The sequence below is a fragment of the Sminthopsis crassicaudata genome, chromosome 1 (genome assembly GCF_048593235.1).
Source record: "Sminthopsis crassicaudata isolate SCR6 chromosome 1, ASM4859323v1, whole genome shotgun sequence".
Classification (NCBI taxonomy): domain Eukaryota; kingdom Metazoa; phylum Chordata; class Mammalia; order Dasyuromorphia; family Dasyuridae; genus Sminthopsis; species Sminthopsis crassicaudata.
The window spans coordinates 367,538,630-367,564,636 of NC_133617.1; the positions used below are offsets into that span (position 1 = coordinate 367,538,630).

The 26,007-nt window shown below is 32.7% G+C and overlaps 1 protein-coding gene across 5 annotated transcripts in view; it reads left to right on the plus strand.

Annotated features, from left to right (window-relative positions):
* The window catches only part of ARK2N (arkadia (RNF111) N-terminal like PKA signaling regulator 2N), a 96,436-nt gene extending 72,220 nt beyond the window's left edge, over positions 1 to 24,216 (plus strand). For 2 of the 5 annotated variants that reach the window (XM_074279287.1, XM_074279288.1), the window contains 3 exons: positions 3,728 to 3,910; positions 13,387 to 13,513; positions 20,200 to 24,216. In XM_074279287.1, the coding sequence (XP_074135388.1) occupies positions 3,728 to 3,910; positions 13,387 to 13,513; positions 20,200 to 20,389 (500 nt within the window). In that variant the 3' untranslated portion in view covers positions 20,390 to 24,216. The other 3 variants (XM_074279290.1, XM_074279292.1, XM_074279291.1) reach the window with 3 other exon arrangements.
* The last annotated feature ends 1,791 nt before the right edge of the window (positions 24,217 to 26,007 follow it).

The window sequence follows — 26,007 nt, forward strand, 5'->3', positions numbered from 1 at the left end:
GAAAAAGAAATATATAGATAATCCTTAGGCCTTATGCTGTCAGAAAAGTTAGACATCCTTTGTTCCAAGCAGCTTTTTTTTTTTAAATTGCTATTTTAAAAAGTCAATGAATAAAAATTATTTTATTTCCTTTGTCTCTTCCCCCTTTCTCTCTTTGATAAAGAATAATTAACAGTAAGGAAATATCTAAAATTCCTCTAACAAAAGAACAAAAGAAACAAGAAAATAGGATAAACTTAACAATCCCTCTCAACAACAATCTTGTTGATGGTCATTTCTTTGCTGAAAATAATTTATAGTTAATGAACATAAGGGGGAAAACCTGCTTTAAAAAAAAAATCAAAGTAACAACAGATGCTGAAATTCAAAATATGAGAAAATGAGATGGAATAGATATACATAGAGTGACAAGTAAAAGTGAATCTTCCCTTGAATATTTCTTTTTTGACAATCTCATGAAAACTGAAATCATCTTTTACCTCTTCAGTGATAATCTGATGTTCCTTTTTCTCCCCCACTCTCACACCTATCCCAAACATCCCTACACACACATCTTATTTAGAGAGGTAATCAAATGATAGGACAGAGATTATCTCTGTTCATTATTTAATGTAATTACATGAGCAGGTTCAAGCTGACAGCATAAATATCTCAAGTTAAAGCTGCTTTAACCCCAATGTAGTTTCAGAATAATTTTTTCAGGGGGAAAATGTCCTTTATGAAAACAAATTACTTTATTAGATATTTATACCTTAATATGAATGATTTAACGTGATGAAGCTAAGAGTCCTTGACAATAAAGTTTACTTTGTCCATAGAGCACAAAGACCATGAATTTAAAATTCATATCTGACAGAGAATGTTGAAAAACCATTTCCTTTATTTGAGGATTACAAAGTATTGATCACATTGTTTTTGAGCTTTCTGAAAACTAAAAATGTGGTTAGTAATCAAATTTATTACTGTCATGGAATGCAGAAATATGAAAAAATGTTGCTTTTTTTGTTTATGATATATACTAAATTTAAGCTAAGTTATAAGGTGTGCTGTTTGGAAGTGTGGAAGATACAAGAGTGGAGCTACAGATAACAAGTTTATGCTTGTATTTCCTACCGAAGAAGACTTTCACACAAGTTATTTCCATGGGTAGGTGATAAGAAATATCACTCTGCATGTATATACATTTATTATATATTTTGCATGATTATACATGTAGGAGTGGTACAATTTTGACTTTGACTGATAATTACTTTTTTAATATAATATTTTCTCCCAATTACATAATAAAATAATTTCAATTAAGTTTAATTATTAAAATAATTTAAAATTAAATTTTGAGTTGATAACTTTTTTTTAGACCTAATTGAAATTTCTAGCTCTAAATTTTGATGAGGTTTTTTTTTTTCCTCAGTGATTAATGGTTAAAAATTTAATTCACTAAATAAGTTCATTGAAGGAATTAAATATTTTAACTTAAAATGAATTTTTAAAAAAAATTGTCAAATAGTCAATATTGTACTTGACCCTCGTATCTTCTGCACTGAAGTGTTTTTTTTTTTAAAGATCACACATGTTGATATATATGTATGGTTTTGTGTGTATATATATATCCATGTATATACATATCTATCACTTTGAACTCTGACGATAAAATTATGAAAAATATCAAACAGTGCTCTTTTATTTTCTTTAAAAAAATTATCATGATCCAGTCTTTTTAATTTAGATTAACATGCATCCCCTTTAATAAATCATGGGATATCCTCAACTGTTTAATTAAAAGGTCTCTGCTCAAATTATTCTCCGTTTTGGGGAATGATGATGAATTTTCTTACTAAATCATCAGAAATTTATTTTAACCATAATCGTCAGAATTTCATATTGTGGCATGTTTACACTTTATATGCTGGCATCTAATTATATATTTACTTTTATATTAGATTAAAAAAATTTTTTTTAAGGTTTGTAACATATTCCATTAATCTGTAGGTAAGTTGAAGAAACAAAGACCACAAAAAGCATTGTTCCTTTTTCCTTCAGTGGCAACTCATTTTAAAAATGGTATATTGATCTTTAAATAATAATTTCTTTTTGAGTCATATTTTGCTGTAATTAGTTGAGTCTTTATTTCTTTTTGTAAAGTCAGTGTTTAATATCCATTTGTAGGATGACAGAAAAATATTCTTTATGGAGACATTCTTAGATTTGCTGTATATTGCCTTTAGTAACAAATGGCATTCTTTTTATGTCTGCTTTATTCTAAATCTGATGGGATTTAGATTTATAGGATTTTATACAATTAGAGGCAAGATAGTACAATGGAAAAAGCATTGCTTTTTGAGTCAGAGGAACCTGGGTTCAAATATGGGTTCTGTTACTTAATATGTGACTTGAGACAGGCCTCTTAATGTTAGTGTCTCAACCTAAGAGCCTTATCTGCAAAAGGAAGAGATTTGATAAGGTGACCTCTGAAGCCACTTCAAACTCTTAAATTCATTATCTAATTTTTTCTTATTATTTTAAGGAAAATTTTTAGTTTAGGCATTGTTGTTGAGAGGACTTAAAAGTAGCGGTTTTTATTTTTCTTTTTTAGCATGCAGCCAATCAGCATGAAGGGTGAGTTACTCTATACTCTATATCATTTTGAGCAGGACTTCTTAAACATTTTTTTATTTGTGACCCCTTTTCTCTTGAGAAATTTTTTATATAATTCAGGTGTATAGATATGTAAAATAGGGATACAAATCAAACACTTACTGATAATAAATCATTATTTGTGGCCTCCACTCAGTTAGGAGATCCCATGTGGGCTTATACTCCACACTTTAAGTAGTTTTGCTTTAAAATGAGTATACTCATTTTAGAATGTACCTTAGTAATCTTCTTCAGAAATGTCAGAATGAAAAAAAATCTGAAAATCTTTTAATGTGATTTCTTTTTTGCTGCTTTCCCTAATTTATTTCACAAAGTACTCATTATTTGTATGAATAATATAAATTGTCTTTTGATAAAGAGAAAAAAAATTTGCACAATGTATTCTCCATTATAAACATTTCAAAACAAAATCCTGATAATGGATTTTGTAGATTTATTGATTTTGAAAATAGATTTATATTTTAGATGTTATAAACATTCTGTTGTCAGTGCATTGCTTGGAACAGATAAGTCAGTCATGAATTGCTTGTGTTGTATTTGTTCACCTTGTTTTAGAAACTTCTGGGATTTCATACATTTCAGACTTCATTGTACATGCCCCATGAATGTTTAAGTAAGGAAGATTTCTTTTTTTTTTTTTTTTTTGCTAAGCTATACTTTTGGTTAGTGTAATCTGTTGAAAGTTAATTTCAGTTAATGGTTTATATCAACTTTATTCTTTTAAAAATCTCCACAAACTTTCACATTCATCTTCTACAGACTGGAATCATTCCTCTTACTCTTAAACTTTTTTTCTTTAGGATTGTGAAAATAATTTAATATAATGTTGTTTAGTACAATTATGTCTTTTTTTCTTTGAGGAAATGCTATTTCTTGTTCTGAAATTATGTACCTTTGTAAACTTAGGATATCACATTCTGTTTAAATTTTAGTTCAGTGAAGGACAACTCTTCTGCTACAAATACAATAAGATAGTAAAAGGAATTTGACATTTAGAGAGCTCTTTTTTTTTCCCCCAGGAATATTTTTCTCCCCATATATAGATACAGTATACATTTTCTTTCTTTCCCAGATGGACCTTCAGTTGTAGCTCATTATGATATATCTGACACCAACTCTGACCCAGAAGTGGTAAATGTGGACAATTTATTGGCGGCTGCAGTAGTTCAAGAACACAGTAATTCTATAGGAAGCCAGGACACAGGAGCTACCTGGAGGACCAGCGGGCTTCTAGAGGAACTGAATGCTGAGGCAGGTTGGTCAACTTTAACCACTTCTCTGATGCCATAACATGCATGTGTCCTGGCAGTAATTTTCCTTTTAGTTGTAGCCTGCCTGTAGAACAGAATGGGTCAGATAAGATGCGCTTTATATTCATTGGCAAATGTTTGTCCAGGATATACTATTGTGTCAGATTTGTGAAGGCAGTTGGGAATTCCACCAGAATAATGTGATGGCAGCAAATTATCTGACTCCTTCACTTATCATCTATATGGAGTGGGATAAGCCATTTTTCCTCAAATTATGAACACTAACTCCACATCAACTATTCTGAGACAATTATATCTTAAGCCCAGGAGCTACTTGCTATACACGGCTCTCTTTTCTATTAACTTGGAGTCCTGTGCACATAACTAGACCTCAATTCTTCCATCTTTCACCTCCCGCAGATTCACCTGCATGCAGCCTCTCTCATATAAATATATATTCATACCTATCTATCTATATCTATATCTATATCTCCATCTTTACTCTTTGCTGCTATTCCTTTCCAGTTTTTGACTGGCTATCTTGGAAGAATAGCATCCCCACCCTCACTTCCCATAATCACTCACCCACCTCTCTTCTTATTCTCCCTGTTTTTTCATTTGTGGATTAAGGGGGGAAAAAAATCCTAATTGTGTGACTTGATAATGTTGTCATGTAGAGATATCGCTAGGGATGTCAAAGAGACAAAATTCCTAAGGTTTGAATGAAGATGGGCTTAAGAAGCTATGTCATTACATTCTATAGCTTTTCTAGAAATCCTCTTTAAAATTGTCAATGTACCTTCTCGTTAAAAGTAAGCATAGATTTTCTCAAGCACCAGAATTTAAGACAAAAATTTTTGTTAATCAATTTTGCCTAGAGGTTCTTAATGTAATAGTATTGTAGAATGTAAGCTCAAGAGCAGGGACTCCTGTTATTTTTGTCTTTGTAGCCCTTTCTAGTGTCAAATTTAATGCCTTTCATATACTTGATGCTTTATACATATTTGTTGTTGAATTCTACTATTTTTAAAATTATATATTCACATTATTTAAGAATAAGCTAACTAGGCTTTTGTAGGTAACCTGGGAACTCAGTCATAATTTATAATATAGTTTATGTGGGAAATAAATTATTTCAAATAATGAATTTATAATTATATGCTTAGAACACCATCTCTTTTGTGTCAAATATTTCCCACTTTAAAATTTTTAGCAAGTGTAAAAGGAGGTCAAAAGAAGATTGTTGTAGGGATTTTTTTTTTCCTTAAAAAAATTTATTTGGAAATGTTTTCTCTTTTATACTTAAATTGAGATTTACTATGAGGTACTATTAAAAATAGCATCAGACTAGCAGTCTGGAAGTTAGTACTGAGTCTTTGGCTAATGTTACCTTCACTTCTTTAGGCATTCATCAGTAACACAGGATAGTAATAAATATGTAACTTCATTATATTATAACATTGAGGTAACATAAGAAAGCACTTTGAAGAACTTAAAAGCTTTGCCTAAATTTAAGTAATTGACATTGCTGCCTTTATCTTAAGTATAAGAATAAATCACAGGATTTTGTTTATTTATATTTTGCTTTATGCAGTCATGTAAATTGTTAATTTAATTGAAATAATATCTTTTGGGCCAGTTATTTGAAGGATAATTTCTTATTATGTGTGATTCCTAATATAGTTTTCCCTCCTCTGTTAGTTAAGAGGAACCCTGTAGTGAATGCTTTTTATAATTAAAAATAAACAAAACAAAACAAAAAAAACCCACCACCACTGTTAATTTGGAATTTCATATAACTAGAATTCCTTCCTAATACTTAATAATTTCCCTCCTCTTAAGTCTTTTTAGTTAAGCTTAAGTTTGAGCTTTCTTAGGTGTACCTGTACTAAAACTAAACATTTCAACATCTGTGTTTAACATACAAACGATAGCTTCAGATTGTTTTTAGTTTAAATATTTGCAATGATCACTTATTCAACATAAATTCTTTTTTAAGGTTTAGATTAGGTCAGAGAATTTGATCATTTATGAATAATTTTAACAAACTTTGTCCACACTTCCTTTAACCCCCTATTTTAGGACCAAAATTTTTTCATTGCTATCGTACCTATCCAACATTATTTATAGTACATTGTTGAGGTACAAGTTTATCAGTATTATCAAATTATAATAGCAGAAAACAGCATAATAATTTGAAAGTATTATATCTATTGTGCTATAATGTAAAGTTACTTATATATTTGTCCCTGATTTGCCTTGTAATTCTGGATCTAAAAAGGCTGGTGGTTTGGTGGGATCAAATAGTTGTTGTATGACATATCTGAATGTGAATCTTTATTTCAAAAAAATTCTTTAAAATTTCAGTTTAATAAAAAAAAAAAAGCATATATATCTCAGGCTAAACCTTTCAACTTGGATTGCATACCTGTAATCCTAAAATTGGAGCAGTTTTGAGGTAGTTATTACCTCAATGAGGTCAGAATAACCTACCCATTCTTATAAAAGAGTTGATGTTCTGGGACCCAAGTGGACGTCACTGAAACCAACACAGAACAACTAAATCAACAACAAATTAAGGAAAATGAAGTAGAAGTCAGGCCAGCCACTAGACATCAAAGGAATTGGAACTTTCAGGTACTATATTTACCACTTGCTTCCTTTTTCTTGCTTGTTGCTGTTACTAAAAACAGTAGTAAATTGACTGGGGTAGATTCTTCATTCTGCCTGGGGATTAATTTCTTTAGTTAAATATGTTTGTCTGAAAATCTTTCCGAATGAATTTTTTTAAGCCTGGATAGATTTAGAGAATGACACACTTTTTTGTTATTGTAATTGAATTTATTCAGAAACCTTTCTTAAAAGAATTCAAGACTTTGCATGTGTGTATGTATGTGTTTGTGTATTTATATTCTTTCTTATTCCCTCAACATTTTTAGCATAGGGAAATCAAAGACAAGTATTGTTTGTCTTTTTAAAAATGAATAAATTAAAGTCCAAAGATTTGCTACCCTCTTGGTCACAGCCATTTAGTAGTAGAATAGAGATTTTAACATTAGATTTTTTTATTTCTAGGCCAGAGTTAGATCTGTAGTGTAGTAAATCAATTCCAGTGATGGATGGTTTTAGTCAAGTCATTAATCTTTGATAACATCCTTAATATTTAAAATACTGTGGATGATTTTAATTATCAGGAAGAGTAATTCTCTGTAATATGTTTTTGGGAAGTATCAAAAGGCTATATTAACCTCATTTGGGGGGTTTTGTATACCTAGATGAAAGTGGAATACAAAATATTTTATAGGTTGATTGCCTCCTTTCTATGAATGACATGTTTTTAAGAAATGATCTGTTACATATTGAGTTAAAATGTTTTGGATGTTGTTGTTTAATAGATTCAGGCATAACAATGGTATTTTGCTTTTAAAACATTTAAATCAAAGGATATGACATGAATGTTTTGAATAATGCACTTAGTTATGAGAAGAAAAATATATTTTATATCCAGAATTATTTGCCTAGTATATAGGAATTTCCTTCTTAAAGAATTCTTACTAAAAAACCAAAATGATTATATCATCTTAAATCTTTTAAATGCTTTGGGCCAAGTGATGATAAAGCAAAGTGGATATTACAGGAATAAAAAAAATCCATCATTGCTTTCTTAATTTTTGATGTCTAAAGAAACAAAAGGAATGAATGTAGAAGATATCTAGCAAATTAGGTTTGGTCCTTGCCTAGTAGACTTGAAAATCTCAAGATCCTTACATTTGTCATTTTGTTTTTGAAGAATTAATTTTCACAATGTAATTTAATTGCCCTTCTTTAATGGTATTCTTTCTGTAGTAGTTGTCTGTTCTGACTTCTTTATGTGAGTTGAAAAGGTCCCTTGTGGGTGGACTAAAATTTAGAATTTTCTGACAACTATATAAATTAGGAAAATTGTCTTTTTAAAGATGTATATAGGCAGTGCAGAGATACTAAACAGAGACAGCCAGCTGCCACCATAGCTAAATATAGCCTTTTGATTTATTATACAGTTTTAATATATGATAATTGTGGTATTTACACTTCTTTCTCTGCAGGCCTGATTCTTGCATCAGAGCTGGAGAAGACTACCATCATCACTGGCAGTGTCTCAGAGAACATTTTAGAGTTTTTTACTTCCCTGCTTGCTCTAGACATCTGATTTGCCAATGGGCTCTCATGAAACTACGAGGGAGCCAGTAAAGAGGCCAGAGGAGATTAGAGTTTGCATAGAAAGTCCTTAAAGAAATTTGTAATATGACATTAGAAAAGTCTCAGTGAAAGGAAGAACCTCTAGGCTGTGGCTCCAAACAGCTGAAAGCAGAGGGGAGTGGGGCTACATCCCTGATTCTTTAAGAACACGATTGATGTCCCATTATGGAGAACAGCATCCCACAGGCCTGGAGCAGATCCCAGCTGCCTTATCATCATATAACACATCTTCCTTGCCTTAATGCTGGAAATGTGGCAGACTAGCTCATAACTCTAGTCTGTAAGGCTACAGCATTTGCCATAAAATTTGTGTTTTCACATTTCTATCTCTGAGCACTTGTTCAATTTGCCTTATTTTATTTTGTTGATGATTGTCTTTGAATAAAAAAAAATGCTAACCACAAAAGAACAGAGTCCTGCTTTTTCCATTATCATTTTTGTTGAGTTGTAAAAGTTCAGTTAACTGAATCAAATGTGGCAGTTTTGATTTGTAATTTTTAAATATTGGCGCAAAAATTTTTTGGTGGGTTGAATTAGTGGGTATGTTTCGGTAAAGTTTGCACTTACTGGTTAATGCAATGGATAAACATAGGAGATATAAAATTTCCTTAAAAAGGTTATAATGTTTTTCAAATGTCATTAAAAAGTCACAGTTATAGATAAAGTATGGCATATTAATTTCCAAAAAGAGTAGTCTTTTGTGTTCAAGCTGGGTTTGCCACTATCATTATAATTTAACTTCTACAGATGTAGTTAATAGGTCAACATTTAATAGGTTAAGAAAATTAAAAAGGACCCTGTTTAACAATATCATTGACAAATTAAATCTCCAAATTATCCTACTAAATAGTAATTTCCATAACCATTTCCTGCTCTGAATAGATTCAGTTGTAAAAGCACTAAGAATTGTCAGATTCTTTTCTTCTTATATTTTTCTTTTGCAAGAACAGTGAAGGAGAAAGAGTTGCCAAATGGGTTCATGTTCATTATAACCTATTTGTTGCTTTTCAGGGCAGTAGCTTAGTGGTCTTTCTGGAAGCTATTCAGTGCTTCTCAGAAAGTGGTAGGCAAATCAAATCTTGGGATTCTGTTAATAATAAATGCTTTTCTCAGTGAAGCTGTAAGATTCATGGTATCTTGAAATACAAATCTTAATCCCTTTAAGATCCTGACAGTAGTAGTAGAATTTCCTTTGTGTTACATTAAAGGTTTTCCAGCCTGAATTTCAGTTGATAAAGTAAATAATTTTAATCTTAGTTTTATATCCCATGGTGTTTTATAATGTGCCTGCTTTCCTCCCTCCTTCCCGACAACAGGACAAATGACAAGGTCCAGGTTTTGGATAGCACAGTGACAAGTCAGATGGTCTCTTGTAGTGGGCCAGCTGGCAAGTATAGAGGAAAGAGAAGGCTGATGTACAAACACATCCTTAGTGTTAAGTTAGCTGAAAAATCCATATCTGTTTCTGTTATTGAACCATTTGGCAGTGCCAGCAACTTTCATTTCTGTGGGAAAGTTATTTTATGTTGTAGTTGCAAACTAGGTGGCATAGTACTTAGAACCAGGAAGATGAGTTCAAATTTTAAGTCAGACTCTTACTATGTGACCCTGGCCAGTCACTTAACCTCTTTTTGCTTCAGTTTCCTCATCTGTTAACATGGGGATAATAATAAGATTGTGAGGAAAAAATGAGACAAAAAATGTAAAGCACTTTGAAAACCATAAAATGAAAAATGTTAGCTGCTGCTGCTACTACTATTACTATCGCCACTAAACAACCACCACCGTCACCACTACCACCAGGAGCTTCAGTTTTCTTATTCCCAAAATTGGGATGATAATAGCACAAATTTCCCAAAGATTGTCATGAAAAACACATGAGACTATATGTGTTAAGTGCTTGCATACCTTAAAATGCTATATAAATGTAACCTAAGTTACTGTTGTTGCTGTTCTGATTCCCAACTCTAAAGTGCCTTTACCACTCTCCCAAGCTGCAGAGTTGAATTTCTTAATGCCTGTTAGCTGTTATCAATGCCCAGGTGTCCTAGGAACTTTTTACTGAATTCCCTCTCTCCCACTCCCTTTAATGTCACCATAATTTTTCTAAAACTTCAAAGTTGTCTTTGTATTCCTCTTACACATTGGCCCATCACATCCAGTCAATTGTCAAGTCTCATAGATTCTAACCCACAATTTTAAATATTTCTTGATAAAGTAGAAGGTATGATGGACTTGGGGACTTGGGAACTTGGATTCAAATTCTTTAATACATATGTGAACTCATTTAGTACATAATATGAATATGGCGTGGATTTCCCCCCCTCATTGATATACAGTGTGATATAAGGGAAAGATTTACTAGATCTGGAATCAAAGGAACTAGATTGGAATCCTGACTTTGTGACTTAATAACTATGTGGCCTTAATTTTTCTAGGCTTCAGTTTCCACATATATAAATGAGACCATGGGACTATATTATTTCCTATGGCTTCTTTAGCTCTAAATCCTAAATCATGGTCCTAAACTCCAATCACACACAGGACTAATTTTCTGTCTCCTGAATGCATCTGGCACTCTTGTGTTCAGTTATTTCATATGTGTCTCACTCTTCATGACCCCATTTAGGGTTTCTTGGCAAAGATATTGGAGTGATTTGTCATTTCCTTCTCAAGCTCATTTTCCAGATAAGGAACTGAGGCAAATAAAAAACTGTGACTTGCTCAGGATAACACACCTAGTAAGTGTCTGAGGCAGATTTGAACTTGGGAAGATGAATCTTCCTGACTCAGTTTATTCTGCTGGGCCATGAAGTTGTCCGTGTCTGACAGTCTGATTTGCTAACACCATTCCCTACATTTGGAATGTCTTCTCTCTTATTGTCTATTGAAATCCTGCCTGTTCTTTAAGATCCAACTCAAAATGCCACCTTCTTTAGTAAGTCTTCCCTCACTTTTCCCTTCTTTGACTATAGAAAAGTGTTCTTTTTCACCTAATTATCATATCGAAAGTATTATATATGGCACCTTGATAATTCCTCAGAGGTATTTGTATGTTATTTTGCATTATAATTGGGTATATGCTACTTATTAGAATGAGTTTTCAATGTGGGATTTGTAAACTTGTATTTTAAAAATACAATAATGATAACTTTCTTTTAATATATTTGGTTCTCTTTGCAATCCTATGTATTACGCTTTTAAAAATTTTTTTCTGAGGTGTCCAAAGACTTCACCAGATTGTCAGTGGGGTTCATGAAATAAAAAATATTAAGAACCTCCTATGTTAGATTATTAGCTTCTTAAGGACAGGGATCAGGGTTTTGTTTTGTTTTTTTTTTTTTTTTTTTTTTTTAATCATTTTTCTCTCACATAGTTTCTTGTACATAGTAGACATTAAAAAAAAATTCCATAAAAAGCATTTGTTAAAGACCAAGTACTGTTAGCTACTGGAAATACCACAATGGAGAAGGAAACTATGCCTACTCTTAAGGAGCTTGCACTCTTATTAGGAGATACAATGGCAATTTTTTCTTTATAAAGGAGGACATTGATAAGAGGAAGACCATCAAGATGATGAAAATCCTTAAAACCATGTTATATGTAAATTGGTTAAAGCTGGGGCATATTTAGACTTAAGAAAGAACACAGGAAGGGTATGATTGTTGGCTTCCAGTATTTGAAGGACTATCATGTAGGGGAGGTATTAGATCTCATCTATTTGGCCCTAGATTGATGGGCAGGAGTTTCAAAGAAGCAAATTTAAACTTGAAGTCAGGAAAAAAGCTTTTTAATGATTAGAGCTGCCCAGAATTGGAATGGACTTGTTTAGAATGCTGTAATGGGGGTTCTTTTGTGTATGGAGGCTAAACTAATTGGCCCCTGGAGAGTTCTTCCAAGTTTTAGATCCTGTGGATCTGTGAAGATAGAAAGGTGTTAATGACCAAATTTGACAAATCAGAAAACCCAAGTACTCTGAGGTAATACAGAAATTGATTTTACTCCTTTGTCTGTGTTTCTTAATTCCATAGACACTTGTCTTTAGAAAATTGTAAAGTACAAAGCATAATTGACTTATACAGCTACTAGTAAAAAGTCATTAATTGTGGCCTTTGAGCATTTATTGTGGTTGAATGCTTTAGAATTTTGTTCTGAGGAATTTTTTTTTATAAAATTTTCACATTTTTGTAAAAAAGACTTTGGAGGTAGGATGGGCATTTCAGCAGTATGCATATTTCAGTTTCATAAAATTGTTACATCTGTTATTATTAGTAGGTATTTAGCCAGAAAAAAAGGAGACATTATTATGAACTTACAAGTCTTAGATCATATAAGAAGGGTCATTACTTTTGAATTTCCCTTCTATTTGCAATTTTAAGTAAACTCCGTAAAATCAATCTTATTTGCTCCATCTTAATTTAGAAAGATCAGTTGAGTTAAGAGTATTGTGCAAGTGCTGAGCGAAATAAGTTTAGATAAGACATAATCTCTATTCTCATGGAATTGTAATTTATCTCCTTTCGAGCTCTTGTTTTCTTGAATAATGCTGCTGATCTCATGAGATGAATTTGAAGAAAGCTCTTCATAAACTTATAAGTTCTATGTAAAAATGAGTATTTATTATTAAAAAATGTGTAAAGGCCAAAGAAATCTTTCTTTCCTCCTTAGTAGAGTGTGTTTCAGTGTTGCTAAGGGTACATTCTTTTGAAAAACTTGTAAATATCTGACTTTCACAAAATATTTTAGTATAACATTGGTAATGAATTCTAATTATTATTCTGTTTCTTCCTGTCACCACTAAAAATTTTCAGGATTAGAATTTTATTTTTTTAATTTTTTAAAAAAAAAATTTTTCCCTGAGGCTGGAGTTAAGTGACTTGCCCAAGGTCACACAGCTAGGAAGTGTTAAGTGTCTGAGACCAGATTTGAACTTGGGTCCTCCTGAATTCAAGGCTGGTGCTCTATCCACTGCACCACCTAGCTGCCCCAGAATTTTATTTTCTTTTAAAGAATCAATCCAACATTTTCCCTTGGCACATTTTTGCTTAGAGTTAGGGCCGTCCTGAGGGATATTTTTAAAGCAAGCTAAATTGAACCTCAAAAATCTTAAAGCACCATTGCAATTTATTCTAACCGAGTAACTGATTCTGTGATTGAAATTGGATTAAAAATTTTTATCAAGAAATTTCTATTATTTGTGAAAAGCCAAATTATAGTGCTTTGCTGTTTTCTCCTCTCCTAGGTCATCTGGATCCAGGATTCCTTACCAGTGACAAAACAACTTCTGGCAATGCACAACTCAATGAAGAGATTAATATTGCCTCTTCAGACAGTGAAGTAGAGATTGTGGGAGTTCAGGAACATGCAAGGTAGGATGGTAATTTTGTTGCAATTTAAATTTTGAAAAAAAATTTTTTTTTCAGTAGGGTTTAAAAAACAGTCCTAAAGCCAAATATCTTCTTTTCCTAACTTTAAAATTCCTATCCCCTAAGAAAACAGATTAAGGAAAGGACTGGCCAAATAGTATGACTTAAATGAGTAGTGGATGTTGTCTGTCAACTCTTCCTGATGAGATGTTTTTTGGTTAAATATGCAGAAGTTTCTAAGTTTGGGAGTGTAGTACAATTTTGCCTCACCTTTTGACAGATAAACTAATGCAATTGCCTTTCTTTTAAAATCAATACCTTTGAGATGCTCTGTATATCTCTATGTGTTATTGCTGCTGTTTTTTTTCCCCTTAATTTTCAGTACTTAAAGGACATGACTAAAGTGACTGAACAAAAGGGCCAGTTTTTAAAGCTGAGACCTGAGGGAATGTTACAACCTTCTCTTTTTTTATAAATGAAGTAGCACCAGCATTTATTTATTTATTTATTCATTCATTCATTTATTCATTCATTCATTTATTTATCTATTTATTTATTTATTTATTTATTTATTTATTCATTTATTTATTTATTCATTTGTTTCTATTTTATCACTCAGTTTTGCTGATACTGATAGTTAAAATTTAAACACATCTTTTAAACTCTCAAATATATTTCATAAAAAATAAATAATATAAAAGTCAGTTTACTCTGTCTTACCCTAATCTCGATGGTTGCTAAGTGCCATATTTCTGTGCCAGCTAAGTGCTGTGTATACAAAGGCAGTGCAGTTGTCCCTGTCCTCAAGAAGCTTGATATTCTATTACTTTTCACTTGATCATATGAGTTAATATTTGTAAAGTACTTAGCATGGTTAGCCTAGTCATGGTAGGCTTGTTCCCTTTCCTTACTTGTTCCCACTAAGCTTTTATAGAGATCTGGAATGTTCAGAAAAGCCTAGAAAACTTAATCTAGTTTTCTCTCCTTGTTTCAAATAAGTTTGAAGTAGAGAGAATTCACATATATCCTTTCCATTTATTGGAGATAATTTTTTTTTTTTGATATATATGTAATGAGAGCTAGTGTACAACTGATCTTTCAGAGAAATCAGTTCCTTGCTGCAGTGAGATTTCTTCTGCTGAAGTTATAATTTTCAGCATTTAGGGTTTGACATAGCATTTTCCCCTTGATGGCCAGGACTGAATTCTTCAGAGGACATCATGAATCTTCTTTGATTCTACATATTGCTTTATCACTTGTATTTTGCCTATCTTATTTTTTCTCACTTCATTCTTAGCTTTCTTAACATCTCTAAGTTGTTTTTTTCACTCTTTTTTTCCTTTGTGAATTCTATTGTCTTTACCATTCCTTCTCCAGTGCATTCTGTTGTACAACTTACTGACAGAAATGGCTTTGATTTTAGCCACTTCTTTTTTATTTTATACTGAATTTCTTTTTTAGTCGTTTCCGCTATTTTGGCTCTTAAAATTTTATCTCCATTATCTGCTTATCTTTGCTTTTTCCTCAACTGGCATGTTTCTCTTGTTCATATTTTACATTTTCCCAGTAGATTTACCCTCTTTCTTTTATCATTTTTTAATGATGTTTTAGTATATCCTTCTTGATAGCTTGACTTTACTAGAGAGAAGTTAGAACTAATCATTTTTGTCTTCATACCACTGTATTCTTTGCCATCAGTTTCTTTTATATTAATCTTTCATGTCTTTTTAGCTATTATCCTTATGGTATTTAAGTTTGTAATGAGTTCTTCTTTTTCTCATTTTTATATGCTTTCTCCTAAAATTTTTCTATGTTTAAAATCTCACTTTTAAGCCATCCAGACTTATTTAGTCTCAGCTAATTCCATCTTAAATATCTTTGTTGTTGTTGTTGTTATTTAAATTTTAGTTTCTCTATTATTTCCTTCCTCCTTTATGTCATTTGGAATGACATTGGCAGAATTACTATACATTATATATCAACACACATCCCCTTAATTGACTTCCTCTTGTCTAATATTTCAAATTTTAATTTATTCAGTTTCCAATAAAATAGTACTCTCTCTATTATTACCTTTACTCCTTCCTAATTTTCCTTTTTTTTTTTTCCTTTCTTACCATAAACTCATTTCTATCTTGGGGGCTTCTGCTTCTCCATATTTTTCTATGTCTAGAAACCTAAATTATCTTAACTATCTTAACTAAATTATCTTAACTCTTCCTCTATTTTGCTTTTTCAATCCTCCTTCCATCATAATACCTTATTTTATTTGCATTCTTAAAACACTATTTGCCTATACTGACTAAACTGAAGATCAGGGCTCTCAGGAAAAATTGAAAAAAAAAATCACAACAGTTCTATAAAATTATGGAAAATAGAAACAAGTTAATTAATTTCTACTAGTCCTGGTAATTTCTATAAGTTTTTTTTTCCATCTTTATTTACTTAGATGTTAGTGTACTGTGAGAAACACATGGTCTTAATTTTGTATAAAGTCAGATGATTGAGTAAATGCAAAATGCCAGTGTATCTCACAATTCTTTTGTCAGGGGACATTCCCTTTTGTTCTTTTAAACCCTGGAATATAAAGAATGAGACTTTGGTTCTAATCTGTACATTTATTTGCTGCAGAAATTTTATTCTTATAGATGGCTAATATAATAATAATAATATGGCATTCAGAGCCCATTCACTAGAGGTGCTGTGTTTTTGTTTTTTCATTTAAAATACAACTAAGGCATTTTAACTGACCCTCGCACACGCATGTGGATACGCCCCTTTGGATTGTCAGGATGTTTTCATTGACTACTTCCTTTAAGCCTTCCACAATTCCTAACCTGCTTTATTTTCAGTGTTTTCCATATTAAACACAAAGGTTGAAGGGCCGTGAAGTGAATGGGGAGGCTTTCTTTTTGGTTGCGTCACAATTGCACCTTTTGGTTGCTTGTATCTTATCTGGAATTTATTTCTCTTGCAGGTCTAGGGTTGCAGTTATGAAGTATTGATGGGCTTCTGGCAGGGTTATCGCATGGAAAAAGGTTTTAGGTTTTGATCCACATCTTTTTGTTCTAGTTTGATGTGCATGCTCAGTCAGATGTTTGTTTGGATTTAGTTGTCCCATTTTCATTGTACTTTCCTATCCATGTTAAATATTGTTACTGGAGTTTTGAGGGTTTATGAAACTCAGGTTTTTTTCTTGAGTGGTGTTTGGGGGGTGTGGTGGCTCTGAGTCTGGGGGCTTGGTGCCATGTTTCCTCCTTGGAAGTGTTTTGGTATTTGAATTGAGTCATTTTGGTCGTGATGTTTGTGTTTTTTAAATTTGATATAATGGTTCATTTTCCTTGCATGTTAAACTCTTTCTTTGCTATTTTTATTTGTAATTGTGATATGTTCATTTTAGATTTCACATTTCCTTTATATAGTCCTAGACTAGAAAGCATGTTTTCTGAGCTAATAGTTGAATGAAACTAAGCTAATGGCTGCATTGTATTGATGGTTGATGCATTGAATTTCTTTTCTTTATTGAAACATCATCATTTCCATATGGTGTTTCTGGGATAACTTGTTTTCAGTATAAGATATTATCTTTTAGATTATCAAGGTACAATTAAAGATTTTTCTTTTAATTGGATGAAAGTGTTATCATTCTTCCTAGTATTGCCTGGAACTTAATCAGCCATATGTTGGCCCCAATGTTTTGCCTGTTGCCTTGTTTTGATAAAATATATGATTTTTTGATCCCAGGAAATAAGCTTATATAAATTGTCTTACTCCTGTTTTACCAGTATCACTAATAGTATGGTTGCAGGAAAAATCTGTTGAGGCTGCATCTAGTTTCATATCACTGAACCATGTTAAGAGATATTTCAACCTTCCCATCTTCCTTAAACTTTATCAGTTTTCCTAGATGCTTTTATGCAACTTTCAATTGCAGTTAGCTCTACTTTCAGAGTTTTAGCACTTTCAGTCATCAACACTAATGACAATACAGGCCCTTAACCAAATAATTGATGGGAAATGGGAAAACTTTTGTATGATAAATTGAAGGTTTCCTAAAAGCTAAGATACCTAATAATGATCAATGGTGAAAATTGAAGAAGGCAAACTGGAAGACTTGGAGGTCACAGTCAGAAATATTTCCATAAAATGACAAGCAATTACTTAGTGTTGTAGAAGGAAAAGTAAATAGGAATATTACCACAAAAATAGTATACAGTAGTCTTTAAATAAGTTCATAAAAGTTTGATTTTTAAGGTATTATTTCCTACAAATAAGTTAGCTAATCTGAACTGGGATTCCTTGCATTTTCTTTTTCTTTTCAACATTGTGAAACTTTTATTTAAAAAAAAACAAAACTGGTTCCAGTGGAGGAAGCACATGAAGTTGATTATGTTTCTCTAAAATAGGGGAAAGTTTTAAAGAAAGTTTTCTGGGTTATTTTGGTCAAGTGAGTTAATATGTCAGTGTGGAACTCAAAAGTTTTATTGTCTTGTGTTTTTTCCTCACTCCCTCCTCTTGTCACATGCAAAGAGAATGATCCAAAAATCTTAAAGTTTTAAATTGTTAAAGCTGAAAACAGCACACAGACTTTTGAGATACTAGGCATTTCTTGTGGGAGATGGGAAGAATTAATCATTGGATTGATGCATTTCAGTTAGCTCATTGACCCTCTTTGTTGGATCCGTATCACAAAGGAATATGCTATATACAGGAAAATTTCCTTTTATATTAAGGTTCCCATAAAGTTGTGATCTTTATTAAGTTGGCCCTTCACAGCATTTATCTTTCATGCTTCTCCTTTTCTGTGTATTCTTCATTTTTTTTCTATAAACTTTTAACTGTCTCTGGTATGAATCCAGTCATCCCAATAACAGATACTCTTTGTGTGAAACTATAGGGAAAAATCTCTTTATTATTTCATTGATATCCCACAGTTTTCAAGCATATGATTCTCCTGTATAGATCCCTCTTATTTTCACATTTGTCCATTGTTGAGTCTTGTATTATTTTCTTGTTCTTTCCTTATTCAACACTTTTAGCTACCATTAGGTTGAGAGTTTCAAGATTCTTAGATCAAAACTTTTGTGACTTAGCCAATCAGACTAGGAGTACTTAATCTGAGCTGATTTATTTGATACTGTGCTCCCTGTTTTCTTGAATTCTAGTAGAATTAGCTTTAAAAATATAGGTACTCTCAGGTTCATAGCTAAATCACCGATTTCAGAAAGGAGGTTAACAATGTCTTGGCAACAATTTTAAATGATGCCATCGCTCTGACTGGGAGGAGGAGATTGTTCTTCAGTAAACCCTTGGCAGAGGAGTAATTTTCAGGCTAATTCTCCAAAAGAAACAAGTCAGGAACTTAAAGTTCTGGTATTCAAGCTAAAATATAATCACTCACAGAGTCAATTCTGGCATTGATCCCTGGTTAGTACTAAGTACTAACTTAGTACTAGTACTTTGCTAAAATAGGTTGGGCTGATAATATTCAGTCAGAACTGAAAGTTCCAAAAGCCCCCAAATTACTTTTTTTTTTTTGTATATAGCTAGTCTGAGCATCTTTAGAACCCTTCTTTGAGAACCAGTGCCACTGTAGTCAGGCCACCTGTTGGATCTCATTTAAGCTTAATTAGGAATGGTCAGTACTTAAGATGGAAGGACACAAGTGGTGGTGATCCCACCAGCTGCCCTCTTCATATCTGACTCAGTATTTCATCCTGGGAAACTTACAGAGTCTTTCAAGGAATGTGAAATCCAAGCTGTTCATGATTCTTTTTCTTCCAAATAGCCCCTGAAGGAATTTCTCAAATGGATAGGTCTGTCCTACCAACCTGAATTTTTTTGAGAGTTCAGTAAATCAAGACTCCATTGATCTAGTCCCCCTAGAAACTATGGACTGTGATAGAGCAGAAAGAAGCCATATTTATTCTTTGCTTTTTTAGGACTAGGAGTTGGCTCCTATGGAAACTCTAGTATTAACTGAAGAAGAGCATTACAGAAATCTAATCTGTGTCATGGTATAGCTGTTATTGCCTTTTAAATCATATTACCAAAATTGCTATTGTAGTTGTTAATGTTATCATCATTATCATCATCATCATCATTGTTATTGTTATTATTATTGGTGAGCATACATCCTTTGTTGTTCTGACACTGTTTTTTGAGTATAAAGCTGAGTTAATATTAGCTTTTAATTTTCTTATGATTTTAATTGTTTCCCCTTTAACAATATAATTTATCCAATGTATTTTTTGGCTCAAGTATCTGAAATTATATTTAAAACAAACTGAATAAAAATTAAGTCACCCCTTGAATGAGAAGGGAACAGAATTGTCATTCCTTGCCAGATTCCCCTCAATCATAAAAAAGAATGGCTCTCCCTAGAAATGAAATGACATATTCTGACAGTTGGCCAGTGACAGAGCTATGACAGTTCAGAAGTTTTGAATATACATATATATGTGTGTGTGTGTATGTATACATATTTGTCCAGCATTGTGATCCTTCACCTTTCTATGTTAAATCTTATTTGTTAAATACACACATGATGTGTTTTGGATTATGTGAATATATATATCAGACTTGTCATAGTAGTAAAGTTACCAGCCAATACAACTGAGACTACATCATTGTGCATCACAATGTAAACATCTGCAGAATTAACTTTGCTTTTGTTATTTCTTCTGTAGGTGTGTACATCCTAGAGGTGGTGTGATTCAGAGCGTGTCTTCATGGAAGGATGGCTCAGGCTTACAATATTTTAGCAGCCGGCAAACACAATCATGGACATCTGTGACTCCCCAGCAGAATTGGTCTTCACCCTCTGAAGTAGTTGATCTTACTTTGGATGAAGACAGCAGACGCAAATATCTACTGTAATACGATGTCACTGTGTTTCTTCCCCACTGTACCCTTCCTTTTTCTCTTTGGCACAGAAGTTCATTGTCATTGCTTCAACTTCAGAAGCTCTGCTCTTGGCATTTGTGTAATTGAAACTTGTGGAGAATTACCCCTAACACTGAGGTTTTATCTTTTAAAAGTCATTTAGGAAAATGAAGGACTCTTTCCCTCCTTCATTAGGAAAATGAGAGATAGTGATGAATTTTATGGGGAAGAGAAACTGCAGTTATATGCGGTGAATATTAATCTGAGGAAATGCTATCCAGTTCTGCCTTCCTCACTCCTGATAGAATAATATTAGTTTAATTACAAGGTGAATTTAAACTGGGGTTTTGGAGCCTTGTATTTTTCTCTCTGTGAGTGAAATTATACCCTATAGGGTCAGCTCTTCCTTTTTTCCCCCACTGGCCCTCTTGCCCCAGGGCATTTGCACATTTCTCAGTCAGGTTCTATTATTGGCACTCAGTAGGACATTTGTGTTAACAGTATGTCCTTTTAAGCAGAAAACAGGAGCATTACTGTTTCTCTCTTAACTTAGTTTTCTGCTCCCTTTCCTGACTACTCTCCTGACTGGTGACTTGCCACAACTTGAATGATTTTGCTCTGATGTTGTGATCACAAATGCTGTTAGGTTGACTTCTGTTGATTCCTTGTTTGCAATAACTTTTAACTCTGAAAAATGAGAATTTCTTGACTAGTAGCAACTTCCAGGATAATATTTTTCTGAGGAGGATTGGTATCAATGGAAAAAAAAAATCTCCATTCTGATTCCATTGTTTTTCTTTTTTTCTAGTCTACTCAAATATAACTGGAAAATATATAAAGGTGAAACTGGGAACCTGTTACATTGGCCTGAAACAGAGACAGAGGCCAAAGTTGGGAGGGCTATAGGAACTCATAAGCTTGCATGGCATTTGGCAAGAGTGTTAAGTGCCTTCTTTCATAGCAAGTCTCTCCATGTAGGGCATAGCCGATAAGCGCTAATTACAAAAACTGATGCTGAATTGATGTGTGCTTGGTATTTTTCTCCTTCCTACCTTCTAAAAAAATAATAATATATGCCATAAGAAGCACATGATGCAACATTCTAGATTTTACATAATTAAAAATAGGGAAAATTCAGGAAATGCCAAAGTTGAAGTTTTTGTGGCATTGTTAAGCTACTTGGAATCTGGGATTTATTTCACTTATTGTTCACATCTCTTGAAAGCAATAGCTTTGTTAACAACACCATGTACAAAGGTAAGGAAAAGTGATGTTGCTTTCATGACCTCCTCACCTTGTGTTTTTCTTAGTCTTTCCTTTTTGTTTTTTTGGTAATTTGCCTGTTGATAAGCTACTTAACCTGTAGCCCTTAATGCATCAGTGGCTGCTGCTTATCATAAAAGCATGCATGAGAACTGCACAGTCAGAATAGTCCGCCTGACACTGTTTGTCCAACATTAAAATACTTGTTTTTACTAAAGCATAGTTTCTTAGTGAATCCTTTCTATTACTTTTGGGCTTTAAATGCTCTCTTCTATCAGGGATGTGTTTTTGATCACATATTCTTTGATCAGCACCTTTCTCTGATATTTTTTATTTGCTTTTGTTTTCCATCGGTTCAGATTTAGGCTTTTGAGATAATTCCAGTTTATGAAGCTTAATTCTATCCTGTATATGGGCCTCATGGCAAAACCAAAGACCAAAAATGGGGCTGAAACAGAATCATATTCCAATCTGACTGTTATTAATGTCCTCAGACTGTTCATATTTAATTTTGGTATTATTAAATACTTTGTGCTATTATAAACTATTAATTTACTTAGCTTAAAGTATTTTGCCAAGCTGAATGCACAATTCTTGATCTATGTTTTCAAGGAAACCAACTTGAAGAATATAGGGAGGGTCATGCTATATCATTTGAAATTTGTTTATTTGTCTCAGACACCTGTAAAACTCCTTTGACAAAAGTAAATACTTTACAGAGAAAGTTCTATTTCATAAAGTTATTTCTGTAGTCCTTTATAAATGGGCCATAGAAACAATACACTGAACCATTTACAACAAATTCTTTACATAGCATATGAGTATGTAATACATAATACATAAGTATCTGTTTGTGCTTCCTTGGGTGAAGGGGGGAGGGGAGGCGAGGCTCATTTGTATTTTTTTTTTTTTTTTTTTTAGGTAAGAAAAGGAGAGTTAAACTGACCCTAAGCTCTTTATACTTTTGTCCTACCAACAAGTGGTACCTTTCAAATCTCATTGCCCTTTCCTTCTTTAGAGATCCTAACTGACTAAACTTTCCAATAGTCTCCAAAACAAAATGGTAGTGGAGATAGAGATCCAGGAATTAAGAAGAAGAGAGAGATGATAATGTCATTAATATTATAATCATTCTTCTACTGTATTTGGAGCCTATATATATGCTGATTCTTCAGAGATTTTGGGCACCAGTTGTTTCAATGGTAGCCCCTAAGGACTAGAGATGTACTTTTAAGCAGTCTTCTAATTTTTACAAAATTCCATGGTGAGAAAGCAATTTAGATGGTTTTTGGAATTTCTTCTTAAGGGATTCTATTTATGTGAATTTTTCATTTGGTAGCACAAAGTATAGGAAAAATTCCCCAAAGCAATAGCTTACCGAGTCAATTCTCTTTTCAGAGTTATCTTTGTGCTAAATGGTACAGGTAGGCCATAGATTGGTTTCTATCCCAACTTAAAAAATAAATTAGAATTTGAACCAATGACCTATGTATTGTATGATCATGCCCTGTAAGATGTAGTTGCTGCTTTTTGGTATCTGCTAAATTTTTTTTTCTTTTTATTTTATTTGAAGGGTCCAAATTAAGTGGACCCCCTTTTCTTTGCAGTTGAGCATCCTATAATGCTGGTATCATTGTACCAATTGTGAATACAAATCTTTTCCTGATTTCCTAATTTAGTAATGTGCATCATTTTTAGTAAGTTAGCACTGTAGGTAACTGAGAGGGAAAACAATGTGTTAGTTAACCTGCTTTTTCCTATCTCATGAAGTGTCTGAGGGAACTGAGGACATAGTTTAGTCTTTCCTATTAAAAATAAATAAATAAGCAGAACCCCTAAATTCCTGTTTTCCAGTATGTATATGATGTGACTTCCATGTATATATAAAAACAACTGCGCCCTAACCAAACTTCCTCAGATTGTGCACTGTTTATAGTTTAAAATAATCACGTATCTTAGTCTCATGCTGTTGGGTTTGTTTTCCATTTTATTTAAAACACTACATATTTCTTATTCTTTTAACAAATTTTAAAGGGTAGTGATCTTTTAAAAAACACACCCACAATCACTGGATAGTTAGGAAATGTTATTGTTTGTTTTTGTTTTATATTTTAAAGAGCAAAGGGCAGCAACAAAGCCCCTTTCTTTCTTTTTTTCTTTCTTTCTTTTTTTTTTTTTTTTTTTTTTTTGCTCCTCTCACCAGGAAAGTGAAATGTTAGCCATTGTATGGCTAGGAACCAATGCACTTGGTGGTTTAACAGATCTACTGTTGCTGGAGTTTGAACTTGGAACTTGATGCAGTGAAGACAAATCATTGCTTAGAATTAATGTTTTAAAATGTGCAACTCTAGTTTTAAAAGAAATTTGGTTCTTTACATTCATTATTTAGTTCTTGTTTCCATCTAGTATTTAATGGTCTTTGAGAAAAAAAATAATAAAACAGAGTGTTATATATATATTTTTTGGTGCAAGATAAGACCTTCTGTTTTTTGAAATAAGTCTGTAGCATAAAGGTTAAACTATTTTAAGACAAAATAAAATAGAGTGTATTTAAACAATAATATTTGTCTGAGGTTTTTTCCCCCCCCTCCTGCTTCACGTAATAGAGTTGTGTTTACAGTATCTCCAGTTTTGATGACCATTTCTTAGAGCTCAAGATTTCCAAACTCTCTGCTGACTTTCAGTCTCACATTTTCACCTCCCTTTCAAAAATCTCAAATTGGATGTCCAGGAGAAATCTTAAATTCAATAAGTCCAAAATAGAACTTTCTCCCTAAACCTTTCTCTCCTCCTACATTCCCTATTACTGTAAAGGGCAGCACCATCTTTCCTGTGCCTGAAAGATATCCTGGACTTCTTACTATCCTTTACTCTGCCATAACCAAACTGCTCTCAAAATTTGGCGATTTCACTTTTGCAAAAATTTCTTGAATATGCCTCTTCTGATCTGTCACTCCCACTACTTTAGTACAGGCCTGCATCATCTAATAATGCCTTGATTAGTGCACTAGTCACCTGATGGGTCCTCTTGCTTCACGTCTTTTCCTACTCTACTTCCGTTCAGCTGCTCAAATAATTTTCCTAAAATTCATATTTGATCATGTCACTGCCACCTCTCCCCTCCCCAATAAATTGTGCTTGTAGGATCAAAAACAAAATGCTCTGTTTGGCATTGAGAGCCTAAAATTGCCTACAGAGAAGTTATATAGAACAGGATTGGTACTCTAACAAGATGTTGGTCCCTTACCTTTCTGGGAATTGAACTTGGCACTCCCACTTAATTTCCAGATGCTAGAGATGAAATCTGTTTTTGCTTTCCAGAGCACTGAGAGCAATTATATGACTCCTTTTCAATAGTGAAGCAAAAATTGTAACACTTCAAAAATAGCCTGGACTTTTTCCTTATTAATAACATCTAGTTTTTTAGTTTCTTAATTTCTTTGTTACTAAATGTCAAGTTAGGTTCTGTTTAATGTCAAAGAATCTTCTATTTCAGTCAATCAACAAGATATTTATTGGGGCCTACTTTGTGTCAGACACTGTACTAAGTAAGTATCAAGGATTAAAAAAAAAAAAAAAAGCCAAAGGAAAAAAATTCTCAAGGAGCTCATGGAAGAAATCACATATAGGTCATATAGACAATTATGTACAGACAAGATTCATGATAAATTGGAGAAAAATTAATAAAAGAAAAGCACTAGCATTTTTGATATCTGAAAGTTTTGTTCTCTTGAGCACTTTACATTTGTCTTTTTTCCTACTTAATGCACATTTATGAGAAGAAGGCAAAGTAGAAGATGGACCAGAAGACCTAGATTTAAATTTTTTCCTTTATTAAAAAATTGAAGCTCTACATTAGTTTTCTTAAAATATGATATCTGCCAGCACTCTGTCTTATTTCCACTGAAGGACTTCACTTTTTTGTATTTTTTTATAGCTAAATCCTAGTTGCATCATTGCCTTTACCTCTTACATCTAAGGAATTTTTGAGTTTTTATTATTAGAAGATTATCACCACCTAAAACTTTATCCTAGAACCTTTTAAGCACTAGGTGCATCTTTTCACAATCCCCTATCCCCCAAATTTTTTTTACTCTGCTATTAAGTTCCTTGAATGCAAGGACGATTTTGAGTTGGTCTTATATTCCTTGCACCCAGCATAGTACTTTGCAGTAAAGAAACCCTTTAATAAGTATTAAAATTGAATTAAAGATGAGATGGTGGGTTTTTAGCAAAAGTTCTCTATCTTTTTATGAAGATCTATTTTTCACCTTCTGGGTGGGAGTAGAAGGCTGTTCTTTAAGTAGAATTGGGAAAAGCTTGCAGTTCTCCATTCCAATCCTCTTTAA